At 49.2% G+C, this 25,090-nt stretch overlaps 1 protein-coding gene across 30 annotated transcripts in view; it reads right to left on the bottom strand.

The window, feature by feature from the left end:
• Positions 1-25,090, bottom strand: part of Tmem63c (transmembrane protein 63c) — a 71,993-nt gene that overhangs the window by 14,078 nt on the left and 32,825 nt on the right. For 21 of the 30 annotated variants that reach the window (XR_015621936.1, XR_015621939.1, XR_015621935.1 and 18 more), the window contains 14 exon segments: positions 24,938-25,019; positions 21,046-21,083; positions 13,428-13,570; positions 12,088-12,136; positions 9,957-10,065; positions 7,910-7,983; positions 7,224-7,304; positions 6,989-7,112; positions 6,207-6,340; positions 4,066-4,188; positions 3,508-3,661; positions 2,154-2,260; positions 1,467-1,553; positions 240-305 (listed from right to left, as the gene is read on the bottom strand). Coding sequence is in view for 22 of the 30 variants with exons in the window: in XM_087553349.1 (XP_087409475.1) it covers positions 240-305; positions 1,467-1,553; positions 2,154-2,260; positions 3,508-3,661; positions 4,066-4,188; positions 6,207-6,340; positions 6,989-7,112; positions 7,224-7,304; positions 7,910-7,983; positions 9,957-10,065; positions 12,088-12,136; positions 13,428-13,570; positions 21,046-21,083; positions 24,938-25,019 (1,371 nt within the window). In the remaining 8 variants the exon portion in view is untranslated. 30 annotated transcript variants of the gene reach the window in all.

The raw sequence follows: 25,090 nt of genomic DNA, 5'->3' as shown, positions 1-25,090 counted from the left end.
TCCTGTAAAATCTGTGGTAACTCCTTTTGAAACTACAGTGATTTCAAGAAGAGGTCCCTGGTCTTCACTGATTGCCAAAGGGGACCACAACACAGGTTAGGAACAGAGGATTCTGGGAATCGCTCCTACTGGATGCCTACCCCTGGGTCCACTGATGCAGGGTTGGAATGGGGAAGGGTACACATACCCACACTAGTGCAGACACACAGAAAACCCTGTGTACACCCAAGAATACTCACTGGAACCTGATGGTTGCATGTTCGAGATAGTAGATGTCAAAGAGCCAGCGCAAAAACACATCCAGACTGGAATGAAGAACAAAAACCAGACCTTCAGTTACAGTGTCCATGTGCTCCAGCGAAGAGCTCAATTCTTCTGTCGCTACTTTCTGTTGTCCCTCAATGATCCCCTGAATCCCTGGCTTGGTGTTAGCTGGTCAGTCACCCTGTTCCCTTCTTCTTAATGCACGTCATCTGTGTCCCCTCACTCTTGGCCTTACAGCTCAAGGCCACTTTTTCCAACAGATCTTTGCTAATTATCTCTCTGAGTTCTCTCTCTCTCTCTCTCTCTCTCTCTCTCTCTCTCTCTCTCTCTCTCTTTCTCTCTCTCTCCTCTCTCCCCCCTCTCTTTCTCTTTCTCTCTCTCCTCCCTCTCTCCTCTCTCTCTCCTCTCCTCCCTCTCTCCTTTCTCTCTCCTCTCTCCTCCCTCTCTCCTCTCTCTCTCCTCTCTCCTCCCTCTCTCCTCTCTCCTCCCTCTCTCTCCTCTCTCCCCTCCCCTCTCTCCTCTCTCTCTCTCCTCTCCTCTCCCCTCCCCTCTCTCCTCTCTCCTCTCTCCTCTCTCCCCCCTCTCTTTCTCTTTCTCTCTCTCCTCCCTCTCTCCTCTCTCTCTCCTCTCCTCCCTCTCTCCTTTCTCTCTCCTCTCTCCTCCCTCTCTCCTCTCTCTCTCCTCTCTCCTCCCTCTCTCCTCTCTCCTCCCTCTCTCTCCTCTCTCCCCTCCCCTCTCTCCTCTCCCCTCTCTCCTCTCTCTCTCTCCTCTCCCCTCCCCTCTCTCCTCTCTCCTCTCTCCTCTCTCCCCTACCCTCTCTCCTCTCCCCTCTCTCCTCTCTCCTCTCTCTCTCTCCTCTCTCCTCCCTCTCTCCTCTCTCCTCCCTCTCTCCCCTCCCCTCTCTCCTCTCTCCTCTCTCCTCTCTCTCCTCAACTTCCCATTTATGTTGGCTGCACCCTTCCCCCTTGGGCTGCCAGTCCACTGGCAAGGATATCTTGTCTTCCAAACTGGGGCAGAAGTTCAGGGCTGACACTTTACAGTTTGCATGATACTTGGCTCAAGCTATGCCTGTGACAGGCATGGGACTGTCATTTGAGGAGACTTTCAGTAACCATGGGAGGCCTATGGTATCTGAAAGAAGGTTTCAACTCTAGGCTGAGCCTGGCTGAGACAGGAAGGATAAGTGAGAATGAATGAGGTACCTAGTCAGCCCCATGGAGGGCAGAATGACCACCATAAACACCAGGAAGATGTAGCATTTGTACATTATGATCAGGTTCTGATTCGATCTACAAGGAAATGAACAGAAACATTTATCATTGTGTGAGACAGAATAATAAAGGTCTGAGGTGGGTGTGGTAGCACATGTCTTTAATCCTAGCACTAGGGAGGCAAAGGTGGGTGGATCTGTGTGAGTTTAAGGTCAGCCTGGTCTACATAGGAAGTTCCAGAATACCCAGGATGATCAGACCCTATCTCAAAACAAAACAAAAAACAAGCAAGAAGAAAGGAAAGAAAGCCAGAGGAACAGGGATCTATGGAGTTTAGTCCAACCCCCTTTCACAGAGCACTGTGAGCTGTGCTGTATATAAGAACAGCAGGAACAAACAGTGTGATCAACTAGTTATGTCTGCCCTGGGCACAGGAAGGAAACAAAAAGCTATATATTTGACATCTTTGTATCAAAAACACATCACCAATGATACTCAAATGTGGAGAATTTCAACCATCTACGTGAGCCTTGTCCTTGGCTAGAGGACAAGTAAAGGTTTCTATTATTTTAACCCTTAGGCTAAATAGAAGGCCTGAGTGCCAGGCAGAAAGGAAAGGAGAAGAACTAGGAAGAGAGACACGGGGGAGGAGAGGAGCCTCTGACATCCCCAGCTCACCTCGTCCAGTGGGCCTCTAGGAAAGCGGAGAAGTAGACCAGCAGAGGCATTATCACAGTGAAGGCCCAGAGCAGCACAGAGGGGAAGAACTGAGTCACGACGGGGCTCTGGAAGGGTAAGGGGAGTAGGAAAGGCAGGAGTCATCAGCACAAGAAGTCCCTTCCCCATGCAGGCTGCCCTGGTTCTCCCAGCCCAGTCAAGAACTCGTTTGCTTTCCCTGAGACTACAGAGTAGGTCTGACCTTTCTTTGGTGTCTTCCTGGCCAGATGTCCACCTAACTGAGGGAGGCAGAGGCTCATACCCCAAGGTTGTGTAAGTTCATGAGGGGCATCTATGTTCAGGTAGTGGAAGAGGCAGCCCAAGGTTTCTTTAGTGGCTTTACTATGGCCAGAGCCAGCTATCGTGACTCCTATTTCATGAGTCAGGGGCAACAGCTCCTGCACTCTAATGTGTAGGTATGGGGGCAGCCTAGGAAGCACAGAAAGTTGTGATGCCAAAGAGAGCAGTGAGGTAACTAGCATGCATATGGCCTGGGCCTCTTATAGGTTGGAGACAGGAAGTAAAAGTGGTATGGCCATTAGAGTGAGCGTGTGTGTGTGTGTGTGTACATGTGTGTATTTGCATCTAGGTATCTATGGCTGTCTGTGTATTTGTATGTGTGTGTGTACATGTGTCTCTGTGTGTTTGTGTGCATATGTTTGTCTCTGAATGGATGTCTCGTCTGTGTGTGTATGTACATGTCCATGTGTCTATGGATGTCTATGTGTGTGTTTCACATGAATAGAGGAGGGATGCTATGGGCGGAGCATAGAACAGCATAAAGGGCATAGGACTTGAAGGACTGGGCCAATGTTTCTCTGAAGCTGCCTTCTAAATGGAAGGCGTCCTCTAAACTGAGGAAGCGCTTCTACAGGGCCCAGGCTACAGGTGTCAGGATGGTTAAAAGGCAGACATAACACTGAAGGGTCCCTCTTTCTTTCCGTGTCTGTGTTAGAGCTCATCCTATTCTTCTGTACCCTCTGCACTTACCAAGAACAGAAGAAGCCTGGTGAGAACAGAACGGTTCCTGCCTACTGTGTCCTCCAAACCCCATTAGAGTGAAAGGATCTAAAAGTACCTTCTAAGCTGTCTGGACACCCCATCCTCAGTCTCTCTGCAGAACTCACCTACACACTCTCCTCTCTAGCCTGTCCCTGAGATGGGCAATGAGCCACAATCATCCTATTCAGAACCCAGGACACACTATCCCATCTATGACGCCACTCAACCTCTACCACACTGCTGTTGTAAATGTTCTAGATCCAGGAGTCCTGTCCTAGGAGCCCCCAACGCCCATCCTGAGCAGAAGAGGCACCTGCAATTTCTCAATGGGGCGGGTGACATTGTACATGTCGATGGTGTTGATGATGATGGCAGGCGTGGTGAGAAAGAAGAAGAGGAAGAACAGGGAGGTGTTGATGGCGATAAATCGAGCCCACCAACTGAAGCGGCGGATGGACAGGTGTTTCCTGGAAAGGGAAGGAGAAGAGGGGCACACTTAGGCCAAGTCTCGGTCCACAGAGAGACCAATACTTTTCCCTGCATGCCAGCTGTGGGCCTGGGTCTATATGCAGTGCTCACTGAGCTTTCTCCTTGACACCATCTGTAAAAGCTCAGACTATGTCTCAGAGGCTAGGGAGTCACTACAGTGAAAACTTCCCCCAAGGTTGGTCCTTTCCATGCCTATGGAGAAGGTAGGCATGGGGTGGGCAGGTACTCTGATGCTCAAGAAAGCACATAGCAGAGCCCAGCAGGAGCTGGGTGTAGACAGTTCTGAGTCTAGTCCCCATGAACCTTCTGTTGGGCAGTAGAGGGGGGGCTCTTTCCTGTGACCTTCTTCAATCTCAGAGATGGGGACACAGAGGAAGCTTACCAGATGATGTCTTTGGGGTGAGGGGCACGAGCAACCCTCCAGTGGTTGTTTTTGACAATGGTCGTTACTGAAGACTGCATGGGGTGTCTACCACAATTGATGTACTTGTAATCATTATGGATTCTGTAGAGGTGGATCAAAGAGAAGACATAGGTCAGGAGTAGGAGGAAAGCTTCAGAATCCCAGGACCACTGCGACAGTCCCACCCTTGGAGATACTCCTCTTCTTGAGGCTTCTCAAAGCCTTTGTTAAGTCCCCCAGGACCACAGAAATGGATAGTTCCTAAAGCAGAGTATCTGGGAGGGAGGAATTGGAAGTGTCTACACTATCCAGGAAGAGGAGCAGGCCACAGGGTCCTGAGCTCTTGTCCTCTTTTAGTGGCAGCAATAAGAGCTCGCTCGTCCTTTGGAGTTATAGAAAGGGCTAGGTTTAACTCATGTTAGCATTGTAACTCCAGGTTCTGGAGTTCTCCCTGTGAACTTGGATCTTCCTGGTGAGGAGATTCCTAAGTTGAATGCAATCTAGAAATAGTCTTGAGATGCAAGTGGACAGGGGTACATGCTGATGTCTACTGACACATTCTGCTGAAATGAAGGCTCATGTCTTTGCCAACTGGTGATGTTTTAAGAAATAAACAATCTGGCCTTGTATAAGGGTATTGCTTTATAGGACATACACTGATAACAGCAGTAGCAGCAGCAGCAGCAGCAACAGCAACAACAGACTCTATATGTTCTTTGACAACTCCACTGGGGAGTGAACAAAGCAGATACCAGTAACCAAACTGGACATACAAGAAATGTGATGGGTGGGATGGTCTTGCCTTTTATCTCAGCACTGGGGAGGCAGAGACAGGCAGATTCCTGAGTTCAAGCCAGACAGGTCTACAAAGGACATTCCAGGACAGCCAGAACTACACAGAGAAACTTGGTATCAAAAAGAAGAGGAGAGGGGAGGGGAAGGGAGGGGAGGGGAGGGGAGGGGAGAGAAGGGAAGGGAAGGGAAGGGAAGGGAAGGGAAGGGAAGGGAAGGGAAGGGAAGGGAAGGGAAGGGAAGGGAAGGGAAGGGAAGGGAAGGGAGGGGAGGGGAGGGGAGGGGAGAGAAGGGAAGGGAAGGGAAGGGAAGGGAAGGGAAGGGAAGGGAAGGGAAGGGAAGGGAAGGGAAGGGAAGGGAAGAGGAGTTGTTGTTTGAGGGGCTGGAAAGATGGCTCAGTAATTAGGAACACTTGCTGCTCCTTCAGAGGACTACAATTCAATTCCCAGCAACCACAAAGCTACTCACAACCCTCTGTAATTCCAGTCCCAGATCTGATTCTCTCTGCTGGCCTCTTTGAGTACCAGACATGCAGATGGTACACAAGACATACATGCAAGCAAAACACCAGTACACATAAAATAATATAAAACAAAATCTTTTTTAAAAAGAAGTTTGAAGGTTTGAGTGACTTGGAAAATTGTGTAGCATTGTTTATGACTAAAATCTAGGTTATAGATTCTTTTGTAGGGTTGGATGGAAAAGGGACACTCCACATAATACCCATGCATTATAAGCTTCCCACTGGGGAGAGGAGGTCCCCACAGTCCTTTAAAGACCATTTCTGGAGTTCCCATAATTTTTATTTTGGTACTAAAAATCCTTCTAGAATATTCTAAGTTGATCGGAATCGATTTCTTGTTGAAATGAGATTGTTAAAGGCCAGGGCAGAAGAAATGGGAGGTTTTATGGGGAAGCCTACAACAGAAGGGAAGAAAAGTCAAAATGGCCTTCTCACTCTTGGCTTTCTCACTTGTAGTAGGAGGGGGGCTGTGTGTATGGAATGAGGGGAAATGGCTCTCATTCTTGGCAAAAGATCATAGGCTTTGCTGATTCCCCTGTACTAAAGTAAGGACATATGAAGTGAGGATAGTTCCCAGAGAGCAATCGAGGCCCACCAGCTGGAGATATGGTACAGCTATGTTGGGAACAGCAATGTGGAAGCTCCCAGAAAGGAGGAGAGAGCTGCCAGGATAGAACACAGCAGCTGGAGGGAGGCTTGATCCCCCTTTTCCCTTAAGCTAGATGAGGGTAAGAAAGTGGCATCTACCCTTCCCCCATAGGCTGAGCTACACTCTGAGTTTGAACTCTGGTCATTCAGCACCCACCTTTTCACTGTCCTGGCATCCTGGAAGGTGACAAAGATCAGGTCGAGCCTCTTCAGCTGGACACGATTGAGCTCAGCATTGAACTCATCTGTCAGCTGCTCTTCCAACTCACTGTAGTACTGCTCCGCATCTACCTGGGACAAGAGGAGGCCTTCAGAGCAGGAGAGGCCAGGGCCAAGGAGGCCTGGCCGGGCCCCAGGACTCTCTCATGCAGCAGCTCTTCACCCCCACAACAGCTACACGCCAAGTCTGCAATTCACCCCTTTCCCGTGGATCTGGGGACACTGAGGCACAATGTGGTTAGTGGATGCTTCAGACCCAAGTGAACCTCAGAAAGACAAAAGAATGTCCATTTGTGCTGAAGGTTTAGTCTGGCTGAAACAGGAATCCAAGTGTCCAAGACCCTTCTAGCCACAGTGGTCAGGGGACAAGGCGGATTCCGTTCCCTCAAGTCTTTCTGCCCTAATGGTTTTGGAAGTCTGAGGCTTGGCTGCTTCATGCAGCCTACCATGTCCCCTCTGGTTTCCTTCTAGAACCAGAAAGCAGACAAGAAAGAGCATGCCTCCATGGTTGCCTTGGAGGGGGACCCAAAAAAAGGTTTTAGCTCTTCTTTACATCTGCAAAGATAAAGGGTATGTATGGGTGAGAGGGAATGGGGTGCCAGGTCTAGACGACCAGGCTAGACCTGAATGGGCCCTGGAGATTTGAACTCAGGCAAGGGACCATCCTGGAGCATAGCTCCCTACCCTTTCTCTGGTGTTCCCAACACCCTTGTCAGTTACCTCCTTAAAGCAGGTCCAACACTTGCAGAAGCACAGGTGGGAACAGGGATGAACCTTGATCATCACCTTCCCAGTCTTCTTAGCCTTGGCTGTGTAGTAGAGCCTGCCCCTCATGGCATGGCGTCTGTCAGTGGTGGGCAACAGAAGGGAAATATTCTAGTCATGACAAACAGAAAGCACCATCCTTTCCTTGCACCCCCACCCCGAGCGCTAGCAGGTCTCTCTTTGGGCTCACCTTTGATCATCCAAGTCAATCAGGTTCCTGACATCATAGCAGAAATGGACTCTGGTCACCACACACCCAGGATAGGCCTCACTGCAGTCACAAACAAGGATGCTGAACCAGCCTGTAGGGCTAGGTTGAGCAACCTCACTCCCTACTTGGTATGACAGTCCACAGGAATGGGAGGCTCCACTGTCTGGGATTTTTGCCTCTCAGAATAGCATCCATCCTTGTCCCTAAAACTGAGCTATCCTTGGGGTTTAAACCCTGGTCATCTGAGACTCATAACTTCTTTTACAGATGATTCAGAACAGGGTATGGGTATGCTCCAAACATTGTGGGCCTAGGAAGAAACTACTTTTAAGAGACGTGGGGATACCAAAGAGGTCTGGAGACACTGTACCTGAGACAGTTGGGAAGTAGGGTCTCCTTGAGCTGAGTAGCTGAAGCCACGAGAAAAAGTTAAATGGCCTCTCTTGTTTCTCACCCGTGTCATATAAGGGCCTTTAGAACTCGGCCACAGTCTCGGGGGGTGGGGGTCCCCTCCATTCTGAAAAGCTGATTCTGAGCTGACTCCAGAGAGGCCACCACCAGGAATGTCTCTAGCCCCCACATCCTGTGCCAACTCATTCATGTGAGAAGCCAGAAGGGGATTCAGGGAGGAGACGATGCCAGACACAGCCCACGCTCCCACTTACTGGAAGTGCTTGCTGATGGTCTCGGGATCCTGGATTTCAGTGGGAACGTAGGTGATCATCAGCGTCCTCGTGAACTGGAGTTGGGAGAGATAAGGCTGTGCTTCCACAGAAATGCTAGACATGTGGGTTCTTAGTGGCCCAGATGCCCCGGAGAGCAGGCCTTCTGCTCATACAAGGCTGTTGCTATCTAAAGCCTCCCTGCTAAGTGAGCCACCTGCCAGCTTCCTGGAGCCGAGAGATTAGCACGCCCAGGTCTTGGTTATTCTCTGTACTCCAGTGAGGGGCTCCGGCCAGACATCTGAGGTCAGGAGGGGAGGGCCGGAGCCAACAGCGAAGAACCACATCTCTCCTTCTAGAAAAGGTCATCTCCACTTGTAGCTGGTACAGCCCCACAGTGACTTCTAGTCTCCTTCTTTCTGGTGTAAAAGAAACCCCTAGTATTCTAGGAGCCTGGAGCTGGAAGCAAGCGTAATGGTCTCAATCTGGGGTATTTCCTAAAGGCCCCAGTGCCATGGGGAACAAGAGACTTTGAGAGGAGGCTTAGTGAATGATTGTAGATAGCTGGCAGTGTGCCCTCACAGGGTACTGTGGCCTGCCAACCTTCCTCCTCATCTGTATTCATTCATCTGTCAGTCACCTTGTGGTGAGCAACCTTCTCGAGACACCTGTCCCTGTCATTATGAACTGTTTTAACAACAGGCCCCACAGCAATGGAGCTGACTGAATATGTAATAAAACCAAAACCGTGAGACAAAAACAAAAACCCCTTGCCTCCATTTAGGTTGATTCCCCTAGGACTGTTGTTACCGTGACGGAAAGTGGGTTAACACAGTAAGATTAGGGAGAAGCTGGGGTGTCTTGCCTAAACTTCCCGTATGACTCTGTGGGTGGATAATGGTTTTCTGACCCACCAATTTCAAGACGACCGTATAATAAACCACTACAGGAGATGAGTAACATCCGATCAGCATCTGGTCACAATGAAAGCTGAAGCATATGGGTGTCCCAGTCTCTGTGCTTAGGGTGGCTTCAGGGTGTGTGGATCTACACTCTGAGGTAGGTTAAAGTGAATCTGTCTTGGATAGAGTAGGCTCCAGGGAGTAGATCCTGCTGCTCTACTGAACCACGGCAGGCCACTGAACAATGAAGTCATGGATGGTTATTCCCAGAGGTGCTCTTTCCCCACAGATCACAGATAACTCAACAAAGCTGCCCACTCGTGGACCCTCAGCATTGAGCTCTGCATACCACAGGCTATGGTCCACCTCAACACTAAGATTCCTTCTCTGGCCTTGAGGATATGAGTAGGTCAAGAGATGAAGACTTGGGCTGTGGGAAGAAGGGCTCGCTGGGTTAAGAACACTTGCTGCTCAAGAATGAAGACATGAGTTCAACTCCCTAGGACCTGTGAAAAAGGCAGTTGTAGCCAAGTCCGCCTGCAACCTCAGTGCAATGGGAGTCAGAGACAGGGGGCTTGCAGGCAGCCAGCTCGGCTCCTGGGTCAATAAGAGACTTTGTCTCAAGGGAGTAAGGTGGAGATGGAGAAACCAGGACACCTTATAGTTCTGTTTTGTACTCCATGTGGGCAAGTATACATACACTTCTATATACATCTGAGCATACATGGCGTGCGTTCTCTCTCTCTCTCTCTCTCTCTCTCTCTCTCTCTCTCTCTCTCTCTCTCTCTCTTAAAAACAAAGAAATAATAAAAAGGAGAGAATAATAAAAAGGGTAGAAAATATCCCCAGTTGCTCACACCCCTAGGCTGGGAAAACTTTAAGGCACACACTCTAACACAGCTCCTAGGTCAGAGTTCTTAGGGCAGCAGAGGCAATGGAGGTATGAGCAGCTACTTACCAGCCAGCGTGAGGGGCTTTCATGGCTGAGCGAGTGGGATGCTAGGGCAGGGGAAGTAAAGCGGAGAGCACCCAAGGGCGGGGCAAACAGGGGCTTGCTCATGCTGGAGGCAGACACCCACCCCCTACATGCAGGATGAGCCAAGGTGGTACTTTTGTGAAGCTGGGGAGAGCATCCTTCGCGCACTCACATGGAGGTTCTTCTTTGGCACAAATCCCAAGCAGTGATGACCCATGAAGGCGAAGTTGGTGAGGAAGTACATGAAGGCAAAGATGCTGTGCAGCCACAGGAACTGGCTCCTGCGGAGAGAATGGAGCGCGAGACTCATGCGCTGCAGGCCTCTGGAGCTCTACCCCCAGGATGTCACCAGGATTCCCAGCCACCCCTCCCACCGCGACGGTGTCTCTAGACTCACTCTATCACAACAGGACCACTCCACCACTTCCAATGGACCAGCTCCAGCTGGGGACTAAGCTCTTTTTTTTTTTTTTTTTTTTTTTTTTGCATCTTCTCACCAGACCCTCAGGATGGTTCCTTGACCATCCCCCACCACTCCCCATTTTATCTGTAGGGAAAGGAGAGCCAGAACAGTGGTTGACCTCCCTCAGGGCACAGAGTAGAGCCATAGCCCATGAACATGGATAGCTGCCTCTCACCCACGGATGCTCAATAAACTGAGTGAGGAGGTGCTGGGTCACATGCAGAGAGACAAGGGCCAGGCCATCTAACTACCTCAGAGTAGAGGGATAGCGACCACTGGGCTCTGCTTCTACCCCTGCAGGCAGCTCACAGGATGCTGTCTCAAGGTATCTGAGCAGGATTATTTGGAAGCTTGAGTGGCAAGACTTGAGGAGAACAAGCCAGGTATACTCCTTCTGTCTCAGTACCTGACGGGCCACAGGCCTCTGCTTACCTAAGTAGATTCCTAACCACTCAAATTCTGTACTGGGGACAAGGACAGATTCTTCAAAGAGTATTTCACAACTGTGCAGTGTGGAATCGTGCACGCTGAAGGCTGCACTATAGGATTCCAGTTCTTGGGGAGGGACATGAGACACTTGAGAATGACTGGCTCAGGGGATACTTGTAGCTCTGGTCCTACTGGTAACACTGAGGTGGGTAGAGTTGCTGGTTGAGGAGGGAAGAGGCTTCCACAGCTACCTTCTGCTGATCAGAGCGCTCTAGCAAGGCTGGTCTGTTCTGAGGTGGGGTAGAGATGGGAGGCAGGTGAGGATGGGGTGGGGATGGATCCCACTTAGGGAACTGCTTCTGAAGTCTGCTCAGGAAGTTGACCAAGCTGCTTTGTGAACCTTAGCATAGACAGGCAGGGCCACATCTGGCTCCATTTAGATTGGAATAGCTATCAATCAGGTGGGCGGGGCCCTGGATTGAGAATGGTATTGCCCATGCTTAAGGATCGAATCTGGGGTGAAACTTTCCCTAGATGCAGAAGCAGTAGATGGCAAGGGTGAAGCCTAAACCTATCCTCTGATTCTTCTGCCTGCTGTGGACACCACAAGTGCAGACTGGTGGGTGGTGAGGGATGACTTGAACCTGGGGTTGTCAAGGATACTGCATCTTGAACATATTCCACTCTTGTCCTGATATGGGGTCTTCCCAGGAGCAGATTCACTAAGCGTGGCTTATTTTATGTCAACTTGACACAAGCTAGAGTCATCTGAAAGGAGGGAGCCTCAATGGAGGAAATGCCTCTGTAAGACTCAGCTGTAAGGCATTTTCTTAATGATTGACTGGGTGGGGTGGGGGTGGGAGAGCAGCCCATTGTGGGTGGTGCCATCCCTAGGCTGGTGACCCTGAGCAAGCCATGATGGGCAGCAAGCCAGTAAGCAGCATCCCTCCATGACCTCTGCATCAGCTCCTACCTCCAGATTCCTTGCCTGTTTGAGTTCCTGTCCTGACTTCCTCCCTTCTTAGTCTAAAGCATGGGAGTATAAGCCAAATATACCCTTTCTTCTCCAACTTGCTTTTTTGGTTGTGGTCTCCCATCCCAGCAATAGAGACCCCAACTAGGATACTATGCAAATAGGACCATTTCTACAGTCCTCAGGAATGGCCAATGTGGGCAGTTAGTTCCACTCATGACAACTGGGGAAACTAAGGCATTACAAGCCCTGCCTCACCAGGAGAATGCAACTTCTGGCATCCCACTCAGGCCCTGGATTCCACAGAAGCCAGGCTTGCCTCATTCAGTTCAGAGCTACTCATGCTGGGTGCCACACTTGGTCCTTCTACCCCCCCCCCGACTCCCCACCCCCACTAACACCCAGCCCATAGAATGGGAGTGAAAATCAGGTACCTACTCTGTAGAGACATTGACAATGGTGGTCCGACCAAAGTGACTACTCCAGTCTGAAAGAGAGAAGAAAGGGCCAACCTTGATCCTGGCTTCTACGCTGCTGGCGGTTATGATGGGGGACAGAATTCAAGGTTCCTGAACAAATGCCAAGGACGTAGAGATACTCGCCTACATCTGCTTTTCCTTCTGGTCCCCAAACTTGTCCCCAACTTCCAGCAAAAACACTGTCCTCCCTGGGGATGCTGACTTGGGCTCTCCTCTGTGGGACCAAGTGTCTGCAGGGAATCCCCACAGCACGGCTGGCATGTAACAGACACCCAGCAAATTAGCTTTGAGGGAACCAGCTGGCTGTGTTGCCACCATCAGACCGATGGCATTGACAATGCTAGCCACAGTCCCAACAAGAGGCCTAAACTCCAGAAAATGGGACTCTGTCGCATTCGAACAAAGTAGGTCATTTTGGCCACATGTATTAATCCGTAAACTTCATAGACTATCTAGGATTTCTATATCACACTGTCACTGACACATGCTAGTGCTTGGAATGATAAGCGGTCATGTCAGGAACACTCCCCTCAGTGCTGCAATCCGGGGCATACTCAAAATGCTACCATGAATTCATTCTACCTCTGGCTGAGGAGAAACAGGGAAAACCTGAGGAATGAGGTAAAATTGGCTTCCATCTGGACATTGAAGGAACCACTGGCACTAGCTTTCCCACAGCTCTGTCCCTCCCACAGTTCTGAGGAAGACACCGCTGCTGTTCCCTGAGCTCCCACAAAGTATCAGGTACTTGGCATACCTCTCTCTCCGTGTCTAAAATAGTGGAAGGAACAGATTCCAAAGGTAAAATACTTGGTTAGTGTGGAAGAAGCATTTTTGTGGGAAGTATATTCGGGGAATGCTGTGGAACCAGGCAGGGTCTTCCAAACTTAGGAGCCAATCCCTCGCTTACAATGCCGCCCTGTTACAACGTGGGTGGGCAGAAGTCCTACCGGACAAATTCTACACATACAGGGCTGTTCCCACCAGGGTGCATGTGGGGAGAAGCAGGGGGTCAGAAACTTCTCCAGTGAGCCACTCATCCTCCAAAGGCACAGGGGCATTTGCAGACAGTTGTAGGCTGAATTGTGTGAGCTTCTGCTCCCCCAGGCCTTGGATCAAGCAAGGCTCCAGTCTGCACATGGGAGAACAGAAGTATGGTTTGCCTAAGGATGCATGACAACTGCCTTCCAGAGAAAGAACTAATAGCCAGATTAGTTCTAGGCTTGGGGGGCCCAAGCTTTATCTATTCTACTAAGTTGCAAGTGGCTCAGTGCCAACAGCCTGCTGAGTCCTGCCTACCCAGAGCACTTCCAATGTAGTTAACAGGCAAAATGATGCCCAGGGAGGGGATGCAGAGGATGAGCACAAAGATGATGAGGTGATACTGGAACATGATGTAAATTCGAGCATCTTCCCCGCACTTGTTGATCAGGTCCCGGTCCCTGCAAGAGACGTAAACAAGAGCATTCCTCAGGTACCAGGGAGACCGCTGCTTGTGTGGGGGGAGGCAGACGAAACAGTGGGAAGAGGACCACATTATTCCCAAGTTTTAATCTTGGGGAAGATATCGTCCTTCTTCCCAATGCCTCAAGAGCACCTGGAGAGCATGTCAGAGAATAGGGGTGCATCAGAGAGAGGTTACACCATAGGCACAGGAGGGAACCCAGAGCCCTGTGAACTCAAGAGTCAGTTAGCCCTCTCATCCTTCTGCAAACATCCCAGCTTGTGCTGCTGGCAATGGACACAGCATTACTGATGACGACGCAGATGTGTCCTTTCGAAAATGTTCTGTATTTCCCAGTTCCTTCACTTAAGAGGCAATACCTAAAAACCACACTGCCAGGCTGGCCAAAAGGAGAAAGTGACCAAATGTAAGTGAGGGCAAGCGTGTTGGACACTTTCCTCTATGGAAACTGAGTATATACACGGGCCAGACACACCAGAGAGCAGCTGGTCTCAGCTACTGAAAGAGAATGCACCACACACCTAGGTGACATCTAGCAAAGATAGGACACACTGATCAAGAGATATGGGTAGGAATCTGTAGATTCATGATTTATAACTGCCCTGCCCGTCCAGATGTGATGTCAGTGCGCTATAGAAGATGTTTTCTTGTCATCTCAGCAATTAGGAGGGAGAGGCAGGAGGATTAGGGGTTCAAGGTTATCCTAAACTACATAGTGAGTTTGAGGCCAGCTGGGCTACGAGACCCTGTCTCAAAAGCAAATAGCAAGGACTCTCCAGTCCAGTCCAGCTCCGAAGTTAAAACACTGGCTGCTCTTCAAGGGATCCAGGGTTCAATTCCCAGCACCCACGTGGCAGCTCATAGTTGTCTATAACTCCTGTTCCTGGGGATCTCATGCCCTCATACATTGAGGCAAAAAAAAAACCCCACATAAATATAAATAAATCATTTTTTTAAAAAGTAGAAGGATAAAAGCAACACATGCTTATGTTGGAAAATATAAAGGACAAAAACCTCCTATAATCTTATCAAACCTAAGATGACTTATAAAGATTTATTCATTGTGTGTATATGTGCATGCCTACATGGGTTTGTGTGTGTGCAGGTGTCCTTGGAATTGAGAGGGATTGGGTGCCCTAAAACTAGGGTGTGTGTGTGTGTGTGTGTGTGTGTGTGTGTGTGTGTGTGTGTGTGTGTGTGTGGTGTGATGTGTGTGTGCTGGGAACCGAACCTGGGTCCTCTACAAAAACAGCAGGTGCTCTGATGTTAATTAAGCATTCTGGATAATTTCCCTTTGTTTCTTGTGCAAGTTTTTCTTAGCGATGGTTAGGGTTTGAAGATGGTTTGTCCCTTCAAAAGTTGCTATGGAGTTTGGAGCCCACCATGAATATGATGAGTGGAAACTTAGTAATACTGTTCTAGGCAGGGCCTTTAGGGCAGGTGAGGGGGTTGAGGTATAAAACCCATAGTAAAGTGATCACAAGACACACCCATGTGGTAGGTGTGGGCATGAACCCCCACACATGCACACATGCTCGCAACCATGTGGTCTCCTCATTCGTGGGTTTTCCACACCTACCTTCTAAGTAGGCTCACTGGTACCTTCCAATTTCAAACATTCTCCCTTGAGGAACATTCTAGAATATCTAGTGCAAGCTGCAGATTTTTCAGATGTTATGACAAAAAAAAAATCTCAATTTAGAGACTTCTTTGGAGCGCTCTGCCTTTCTATCTGCGAGTCCTTGCCCTAGACTTGAGACTTAAGTCCCAAGAACGGGGTCTTTGAGAACTGATGAGAAGCCGTGGGAGAACGGCTGTAGGCTTGAAATGCCAGATCTCATCTTACGAAAGAAAAGTGTATCTGAACTGTGGATACAGTGGTGGAGGGGGAGGGGAAGTATTCGGAGACCTTCCCCCACCCCCACAAAGGCAGAACACATGGAGGGCTGGACTGGACAGGGCTAACAAGACTTCCCTTCCTGGGTTAGCCATCCTGCCCCAGCTCAGGGTCTTCATTCCACCATTCTTTATATCACTCCCCAGTACGAGCCTTTCTCCCATGCAGTTAATTCTGCCTGCTTTAATAGCTTCCCTCCTTTCCACTGGTCTTGAAGACCTGCTGTTACTACTGTCCTCCCTTCTGACTTTCTCCTTTCTCTACACCCAACCCTTACACTCCGATCAGGCTCAAGCATGTGTAGGTTACTGTAAAATAAACCAAGCAATTCCCTGAAGCACCCCCACCTTGTCCCCCACCCAGGTCTTTATAATATCCCTCCTCCCACACGTCTCTCAGAAAGTAAGTTCTCATCTCCATTTCCATACCTCGGACATCTGCTTACCCTAGAAATGTCTCCTCACGACAGACCCAGATCACTAAGGTCAGCATCCTCTTCTGAGAGTCGTCAGCTACGCCTGCATGGACTGCATGATCTCGTACCCTACAAGAGCCCCTTTCTCTTCCTCTCTCTGAAAGGCAGCCTCCAGGGGCCTTTGATGATCCTGTCCCTAAGGTGACCCAGCTGTTTCTGTCACTTCCACTTCAGTCTCTAATCTCCCGTCTGTCAAGGTTAAATCCTCTGTTTTGACAGCTCTCTCCAAAGCTTTACTGTTGTTCTTTCAACAGCTGGCTGGTCACTTCCCGTGCTTGCCTGAGCCATGTGCCCTCACTTTCCCTCTCCCATCCTCTGTTGCCTTTACTATTCTCCACACAATCTTCCTTTAAAAGCAGACCACAGGGGGTTGGAGAGACAGCTGTGAGGTTAAGAGCCTTGGTTGCTTTTCCAAGAGAACCTGGGTATGATTCTCAGTACACACATGGCAGCTCACAACTGTCTAACTCATGCATGTGGTACACACACACACACACACACACACACACACACACACACTGAAGGCAAAACAATACACTTATAATAAATGAGTTTAAAAAAAAAAAAAAGAAACCGTGGCATTTTGAGCTGGGTAAGGTGGTACACAACTTTGATCCTAGCACTTGGGAGGCAGAGGCAGGAGGATATCTATGAGTTTGAGGCCATCTTGATCTACATAGTGAGTACCAGAACATCCAGTTCTATGGAGAGAGACCCTACCTCAAACAAACAAACAAACAAACAAACAAACAAACAAATTAATTTAAACTTAGCATTTAAGCTAGGTGTGGTGGTGCATGCTTTTTTAATCCTAGCACTTTGGGAGGTAGAACAGAGGCAGGAGGATCTCTCTGAGTTCAAGGCCAACTTGGTGAGGTCTACATAATGAGTTCCAGAACAGCCTGGGCTAGGTAGAGAGACCCTACTTCAAATAAATAATAAAATTAAACCAGGTCATTGGCTACTGACTGTTACCAGGTGATTTCTTCCTGTGTCCCTGACCACTTTCCTAATCCAAGTCATGGCCACCTTTTACCTGGACCACTGGAATAGTTTCCTTCGCTCCTTGACCGTGGACTTTGTCTGCTGCTGTTCCACCTCACATTGCTGCCTGTGGATCAGTCCCAGTCATCTCCTTGCTCAGACACAGTCCCTTCAGATCCTTTGGTACCGTTTTCTACTTTCTAACTTTACCATGAAGCTCAGCTTTTAGCTAGTGCAGAAGATTTCCCATTTCTGGTCACTTTCTGCTCATCTCTGCCCAAACCTTGCTCACACTGCCCTCTCCTTCTGACGTGTCCCCCACAATTACTTCTTTGGAGGTTTTTCTATCCTTCAAATCCCAGCTCTGAAGCCACACTTTTCCTGAACCCCCTGGTGGGAATTTCTTGCGAGCACCCGTTCGTTATGAAGGAGACAGAGAACCTCGATGGCCTTTGTTTCACTGAGTAAAGCAGACTGCATGGGAGGCGGAGCACAGGGACCCTGGCTGAGCTCTCTCTGCTCAGTGAAATGTCTAGCTGTCATCTGCAGCGCTGCTCCCATAGGTGCTGGATGTAATGCAAAGCCCTGCTCTCCTGCCTTTGTTGATGGTGTGATCCCCATAGACAACTTTTTGGTAGGACCCTTGGGGTGGGGTGGAGGTCGAGATGAATATGGATGAGTACACACAGAACTTGCACACTGACCTCTTCACTGACCTGCAGGCTCGTGCACTCACGTATTAAAAGCTACCTACAGAGATGTGCAACAGGACTGTGGCCTGAACCTTCTCTTCTCACTGATGCCACAGAGGCACCTACCATGTGAAGCTTTGTGGCTTTACTGATACTCCATCTTCTCACCACTTTCTCTTTCCCTATAAGTACCCATTGGTATTTTATGATGGTCAATTTGATAGAGTCTAGACTCCCCTGGGAAGGGAGTCCCAATGAGGGACTGTCTAGATTGAGTCTAGACATGAGCATGTCTGAGGGAGATTGTCTTGATCCCATTGATTACGGGGAGAGATGTGCCCACTTTAGGTGGCGCCATTCCCTGCGCAGGGGATCCTGGACTGTATAAGACTGGATAAGACAAACTTAGAATTAGCATGCAGCATCAACTCACTGCCTTCTGCTCTTCCTGTGAATATAATCTGACCAACTGCTTCAAGTTCTTGCTGCCTGGACTTCCCAGCTGTAACCTGGAAATCGGGAGTCAAATTAACCTTTTCTTCCTCAAGTTGCTTTTGGCAGGGTATTTCAAGTTTGTTAGGGAACAAACCCAAGATGACATGCCAGCAATAGAGAAAATCCAGAAGTCAGCTCAAAGTTCCTCTGGGGTTCCTGTCTCCACATCTGAGATGGAGGTGAGTGAACCTATTCATCCCAACTCTCTCTCTCTCATTCCCACGCAAAGGAATGAAAAATGTCCCACACTGCTCCTGCCTGTGAGTTTGCCAAAGCTACAGACCGATAGCTAGTATGCACTGCCTGCCGGGGGAACAGACGTTCAGACGTGAGCGATGGTGTGGGTGCAGCTTGTCCTCCAGAGGATTCCTGTGTTAGATGCCCAGGCTCCACTATGTTAAGTGGTAGAGCTGATAAGAGAAATCTGGGGAGAATTGCTTCCAGAAGGTAACTCTCGTGGGAACCCATAAATTATTTCTTGCAAGGATCAGTTATAAAAACTTGTCTCTGGGGCTGGAGGGGCTCAGTGGCAGAATGAATACTGCATAGGGAGTCCCAGGACTATTTAAAATAAAGAAGGCAGACCTGCAACAGACTCCTGCCCTGTAGTCTAGCTTCCTGCCTTAAGACATGACCTTGCCTATGTGTGTGACACCATCCACACAGGGGCCACACCAGAGCTGAGTTGATACCCGGGCACCATGCCTTTGAATCATCAGAATTTCTAACTTAATAGGCCTCTTTTTCTTTTCTTTAAACTTACCTGGCATTGAGTATTTCATTAAAGTAACAAGAAACATGTTGATACAAATTATTGACTAAAACACAAAAGTAAGCTAGGCCTGATTCAGGTGCAAATTTGTGATCCCAGCATTTAGGTGACTGAAGCAGGACGATCACAAGTTGATGGCCAGCCTGGGCTACATAGTAAGGCTTTGTCTTTAAAACAAAAAAAAAAAACAAAAACAAAAACAAAATATATATGCTTGTGTGTGTGTGTTTATAATAATTGTATATATAATATATTACGTATAATAAAATAGGTTTCTGTGAAAGTGTGACGTGGACTTTCTAGTAATGAAAATATGTGTATTCTGGCTTGTGCATGTTTAATAAATGAACAAAAGCAGAGGAATGAAGAATCTAAAAGACTGCTCTCTACTTGGCGACATGCTACTCCCCATAGAGAAGCTGACACTCCCCACCCCTATACATACACAAAGCAATGGCTTTACTTCCTGGGGCCTGTGGTGAGGGAGGGAAGAGCGGTGGAGGCCAAGGCCATGCTGAGCCCTCTGGGGTCCCAGATGGGAAGGAGTGGCTCCTTGGTGTGGGTATCACAAATGCCCGACTAGGAATGGATACGGAGACACATGGAGTCCGGCAGCTTTTGCAGAAGGAAGCAGAGTACCAAGGCCACCCAGGCTGCTAGTACAGGGTTCCTGAGATGGCCCCTCTTGGTTGTCAACCTAACTACATTTGGAATTAAGTAAGACCCAAGTGGCTAAGCACACCTGTGAGGGACTTTTTTCCTTAACTAAATCATTTAAAGTGGGAAGATCCACTTCTAATCCAGATCTTTGAGGTGGGAAAATCCACCTTTAATCTGAGCTACAGTCTCTATTGGCAGCCTATATAAAGGACACAGAGGGAGGAGTCTCTCTCTCTCTCTCTCTCTCTCTCTCTCTCTCTCTCTCTCTCTCTCTCTCTCCTCTCCTCTCCTCTCCCCTCCTCTCCCCTCTTCTCCTCTCCTCCCCTCCCTCTCCCTCTGTGTGTGTGTGTGTGTGTGCGTGTGCGTGTGTGTGCGTGTGTGTGTGCGTGCACACGCACTTTGGTGCTTGCTGGCCAGCCCATTCCTTCACTGGCATTAGCCGACTTTTTCAGGATTCCAATATATACTGAAGTCCAGCTGAGAGATCCAGCCTCATGGACTGAACAACTGCTGGGTTCTTGGACCATTCACTCATAGGCATCCATTTTTGGGTTAGCTGGATCAAAGACTGTCAGCCACTCCAAGAAAGCCCCTTTATCTATAGAAATTCACCCTGACTAATGCAGTCTCTAAGGAGTGGCAAGGCTGTACCATGTAAAGTAGGTGTCACCTGGCAAGAAAAGATACTGGAGGAGGGTCAGGAGATGGGCAATATTTAGAGAGAGACCGGAATTATATATGGCTGTTGAAGGCAAGGAAAGGCTGGGCACACACATGTATGTGTGTAAGTATGAATGAGTGTACAAGCCTGTGCATATATATATATATATGTGTGTGTGTGTGTATATGTATATGTATATGTATATGTATATGTTTATGTTTATGTTTGTTTATGTATATGAATGAATCTTCATGAATGTACATGCCTCTGTACATGATCATACATGCCTGTATGTATAAGTATGCATGCATGTGTATGCATGTCTTTGCACTACAGGCGTAGTCAAGGCTCACTCTAAGAATTGCCTAGTATTGGACAAATGAGAGAGAGCATATGTCTTGTGGTCCAGCTCTACAAAAATCCAGAAGGTGAGGTGGGCAAGGCCCAGGGAGGGGACAATCTACCCTTCAGCTCCAGATATTTGATTCTTCTTGACAAACATGGCGTCTGATGAACACAGACACAAGCGGGTGTGAAGAGGATAGCTTTTCCTGGAGTGGAACCCACAGGCTTGCTTTTGTACTTATGGGAATGATGATTCTGTTTTTACATGCGGTCTTTCCCTGAGGGGGAAGACAGGTGTCGGGGACAGAGTGCTGTGCTCAGTTCCCATAGACCAGCTGTAACCTGGGCAAGGACTCTGCCTACGCTGGGTGACGCTGTCATCCAGGGAGGGCCTGCTGATCTCTGTAGCCCTTTCCCATCTTACCACAAACCCTGGACAACACTAGCACAATCTCCAAGAGTGGCACTTACCTCATAGTTAGGCTGTTGAAGAACCAGGTAGAGAAGCCCTGGGGGGAAAGGAGAGAAACTGAGAAAAGCCAGCCTGGGTTACTTTGCCTGACTTTGGGAACCCAGAGAGCAAAGGACTATGGGGGGAGGTCTCTCTCATAGAGGGAACTTTCTGGAATGGGGTAAGTACTAAGAGAGAGGTCTCCCTGGATGTGAGTAGACATCCTTGCCATTCTGATACAGGGAATGGGGCCTGGAAGGAGGGCTGGAGGGGCTCCTGGATGGACGGGTGCTGCTTGTTGCTTGTTGCTTCCTCCTGAGAAATCCCCATCCCCCTACACATGTGGTCCAGTGCTGTTCATGAAATATGAGTTTACCTTCGACGATCAGCTGGCAAATGGGAAAATGGCCCCAAAGGAGCCATTCTCTTAAGAGGATGGACATGGGTGTTGGCAGAGGACTGTGTTGTGTCTTAATGCCATCTCTGATGCCACATACAGACAGCCTGTGAGCAAGGCCAGCTCAGATGAGAGTTGGCCCCAGAGGGGCCCTGTTGTCAGTGCTGGACTTCCAGTATCTAGCTGTACCCAAAGCAGCTGTTTCTCTTGAATTTCCCTAAACTTGAGCCTTAAATGACCCTTTTGTTATAAAAACCAGTTTGAGCGAGCCTGGGCTCCTGCATCTCAGTGTCTTGCTCCACTGAAGATGCCTTTCTCTTGGATCTTGCTGTCTGGAGTTTCTAGGTATCAGGGAAACGCAACCTCAGCCATGGGAGGATTGTAGGGATCCCTAAGAGGAGAGTCAGCTTAGGAAGGCTATCTGTGAGGTGGGCTGGGGCCTGTGGCTCTCAGTTGCCAGAGGTGACAGTCAATGAAGTGCCTCCATGTGTTTAATTCCCACCGGGATCCCAGAAGATTAACAAAAGCTTGGACAAGGTCACCTCTCTGGACTGGCCTTGTTTTCTGGTTGTGTACATCTTTTCTGTGAACTAGGCAGGCCCCTTGTCAAGCAAACCTCTAGAACCAAGGGAGTGGAGAAAGGTTTTCCCTAAAAGGGAGCTGCAAAGGCAGGCAAAAAGAAAGTCAATTGTTCCCTTGGCACAAAGCCCACCTTCTAAGTTTGAGTATAAAGTGACATCCCCTCCCCTTTAAAGGCTCCTGTGTTGAAGGTTGGGTCCCAGCTGGTGGCACTACTAAGATATGATCGTGCTAACGTCATTCATGGCTCAGTCCATTGATGGTCCTAGGTGGGTGAGCTGTTATGAGGTAAGGAGAAAGTAGGTCAGTGGGGCACACTTTTGAAGAATGTATCTTGTTCCTCACCTCTCTGTCTCCTGCTCCTCAGTGGAGCAGTTAGCCGAGTACACACTGAGCCTAAACAAACCTCTCCCCACCGCCCTGTAGATTGTCAAGTTGTGACTAACACGATGCCCTTGAAACCAACACTCCACAGAAAAGTCAGTAACTGAAATGCAGCCAGTGCGTGAGACTGTCCTTCTCCTCTTAGCCCACCCTACAGGGAAGGGCCACCAGCTGCCAGGAGCCCACTCAGCTGATGAGAATGAGTGACAACTTAGCAGAGTGGATGAGTCCCTGTCCCTACCCTCCACATCCTATGACCCAGGGGTAACAAATGCCTGGCTTGCCCGAGCACTCCAGGGGGACCCACTTGGCTGAGAGCCTTCACCACTGTCATGACTACCTCCCTGCTCCTGCCCTCCTCCTCCTGCACAATGATTTGCCTTCATAATTTTTCTCTTTTTCTTGATTGTTTATGATAAAGTCTTACTATAGCCCAGGGTGGCTTAGAACTTACTGGGATGTCTAGATCGATGACAAGCTTCTTAGAAAGAAAAATAATATGTTCAGCACTGCAAAGCATACACACCTAGTCACAGTGCAACATGTCCAGAAATAAGCCTGTATATAGTACAAGGCCACTGTCACTGTCTTCCTTTGACCCTGAGCCCCCCAAGAGCCAGAATGACTACCCTGAGGATTCATACACTAGATTGGGCACAGCCGGACAAGAGGAAGGCCTGGTCTCTTGAAGGGGTGGGCCACAGAAGAAATGTGCCTCCACCTACCACGCACAACAGATCTGTACTGTGCTACTCACAACATGGGCTTGACCAGGTACTGGGATGCAGAGGTCACTAGGAGAAGCAGACACAGAGAGCTGGTTATGCAGGCAGGGTTAGGGATGTTAAAGGAACACTTTCTCCTTGAGCAGAAAACACAAGTTCTGGACCCACACAGGTTGTTCAGGATCCCAGGGTGAGGAGACTCAGAAAAGGGTCGCTAGAGAAGAGGAGGGAGGAAATGCATGGAAGGTTCTGAGATGGGAAAGAGGCAACGTCCACTGTTGAGACACAGATTGGATGTGGAGCAAGGGAGCAACCCTCCAGGCTGTGGAAGGAAGACATCTGCAATGGATTGGAGAAGCATTAGGAAGACACTGGAAGCAGGCATAGGAGAACCAGCGTCTTGGTCCACAGGTGTGGCTCTGGATGCAGATGGGAAATGGGTGAGATGGAAACAAGGGAGGCTCTCAAGGCATCACTCAGAGCTGCTGAAGCCACCCAGGCAAGAGACTGGTGGAGTCTGGGCAGGGCTAGTTGGGTTGAGACCGTAAAAGCAACAGAACTTGGGCAAGAAAGGGCCATGCTCAGGTAAGAGTGAGGTGGAGGGAAGGCTGAGATCAGGGATTAGAACTGAGTGGAGGGTGTCATGGGATGCCTTAAGCCTATCAAATTCCTGCATTGGATTCGTGTGGAGCTACCTTGAAGGTGACTGGAGAGAACAGGCTGGAGAGGCCTTCAGGACTAGCAGGAAGGAAACATTTAGAGGTAGAAGCGTGGGGATGGCAGCAAGGTTGGGAGTGTGGAAGCCCCGTCTCAGAGACAGAGAACATGGAGGCAGAGGGAGGGGGCTTGGGATAGTCAGGGGACCGTAACAGTGGAGGAGTCTGTAAAATGGACAGAGAGGTAGGGAAAAATAAAACCAGCATGCCATAGACCAACTGGATCTGCCTTTTGAAGGCAGAAAGATCCACCACATGTGGCAAACTTTTTGACATCGTGATCTAGCACTGCCATCTACAAATCGGCCGGGCCATGTTCATAGCTATCCTGGGACACATGTGACCCCCAGCCCACAGTTTAGACACACCTCCCTTTCTGACAGACAGGCTAGGATGAGGCCTGAAGAGAGACCAGAGGACACAGAGGCAGTGACCGAGGGCCATTGACGGCCTTGAGGCACTGGTGGAGTCAGGGGGTGATAACGGATTTGAGGAGTTGGGGAAAGGCGAGAGGTGAGGGAAAGGCCACTGTCTAGTCAGCAGACGATGTTGATGCACGCAGACAGTATGGCGGTCATGAAGAATACAGTTGCTTTGCCTCCTCTCTTCTCCATCAGATTTCTGCTCAGATGTGTTCTGCCCAATTCCTGCCTGGTGCTCCACCACCCACACTGCTGCTCTCACCCTTCACTATCACAAGGACCCCCGTTTCCCATCATGCACTTGCCCTTGTCCTGTATACTATCCACCTGCTTATCTCCCAGCCCTGGAAGAAAGTATCCTGAGGCCCAACTTGGTCCATGGTGTCTATTGTCCATCTCCTGGTCCCAGTGGACATGTCACAGGTACCCATGGAAACTGGTCAAACGAATGGCAAAGGCAGAAGTCCACAGGAAAGAGAAAACAGAACACAGGCTGTGTTGGGCAGGGCCCGACAAGGCTGAGAATCCCCAAATAATGAACGGAAGGCATTCTGGGATGGTTAATATTTTCATATTTCTGGTGGGAAAACAGAATCTGGGAGGCGGAAGAAGCAATTACTACTCTGTGCACCATGACTGCCTGCCCAAGGCTGGAGTCCCTTGGGGCCCAGACCACTTCTAGCACTCACCTTGTCCCTGCGTTCTGCCTCCAAGTAAACCTCTGAGGGGGATGACTTCTCACTTTGCTCTCCGTAGATCAGCGAGGTTAGGCTGGCCGCCAGGAAGGTGGCAGAGAGATAGAAAAAGAGACAAGGTTCTCAGGCATCTGCCCCACTCCCTCT

The sequence above is a fragment of the Rattus norvegicus genome, chromosome 6, assembly GCF_021556685.1.
Source record: "Rattus norvegicus strain SHRSP/BbbUtx chromosome 6, alternate assembly SHRSP_T2T, whole genome shotgun sequence".
NCBI classification, from domain to species: domain Eukaryota; kingdom Metazoa; phylum Chordata; class Mammalia; order Rodentia; family Muridae; genus Rattus; species Rattus norvegicus.
Note: the sequence above shows the minus strand (reverse complement) of the source record. Positions and strands in the feature narration are given on the sequence as shown.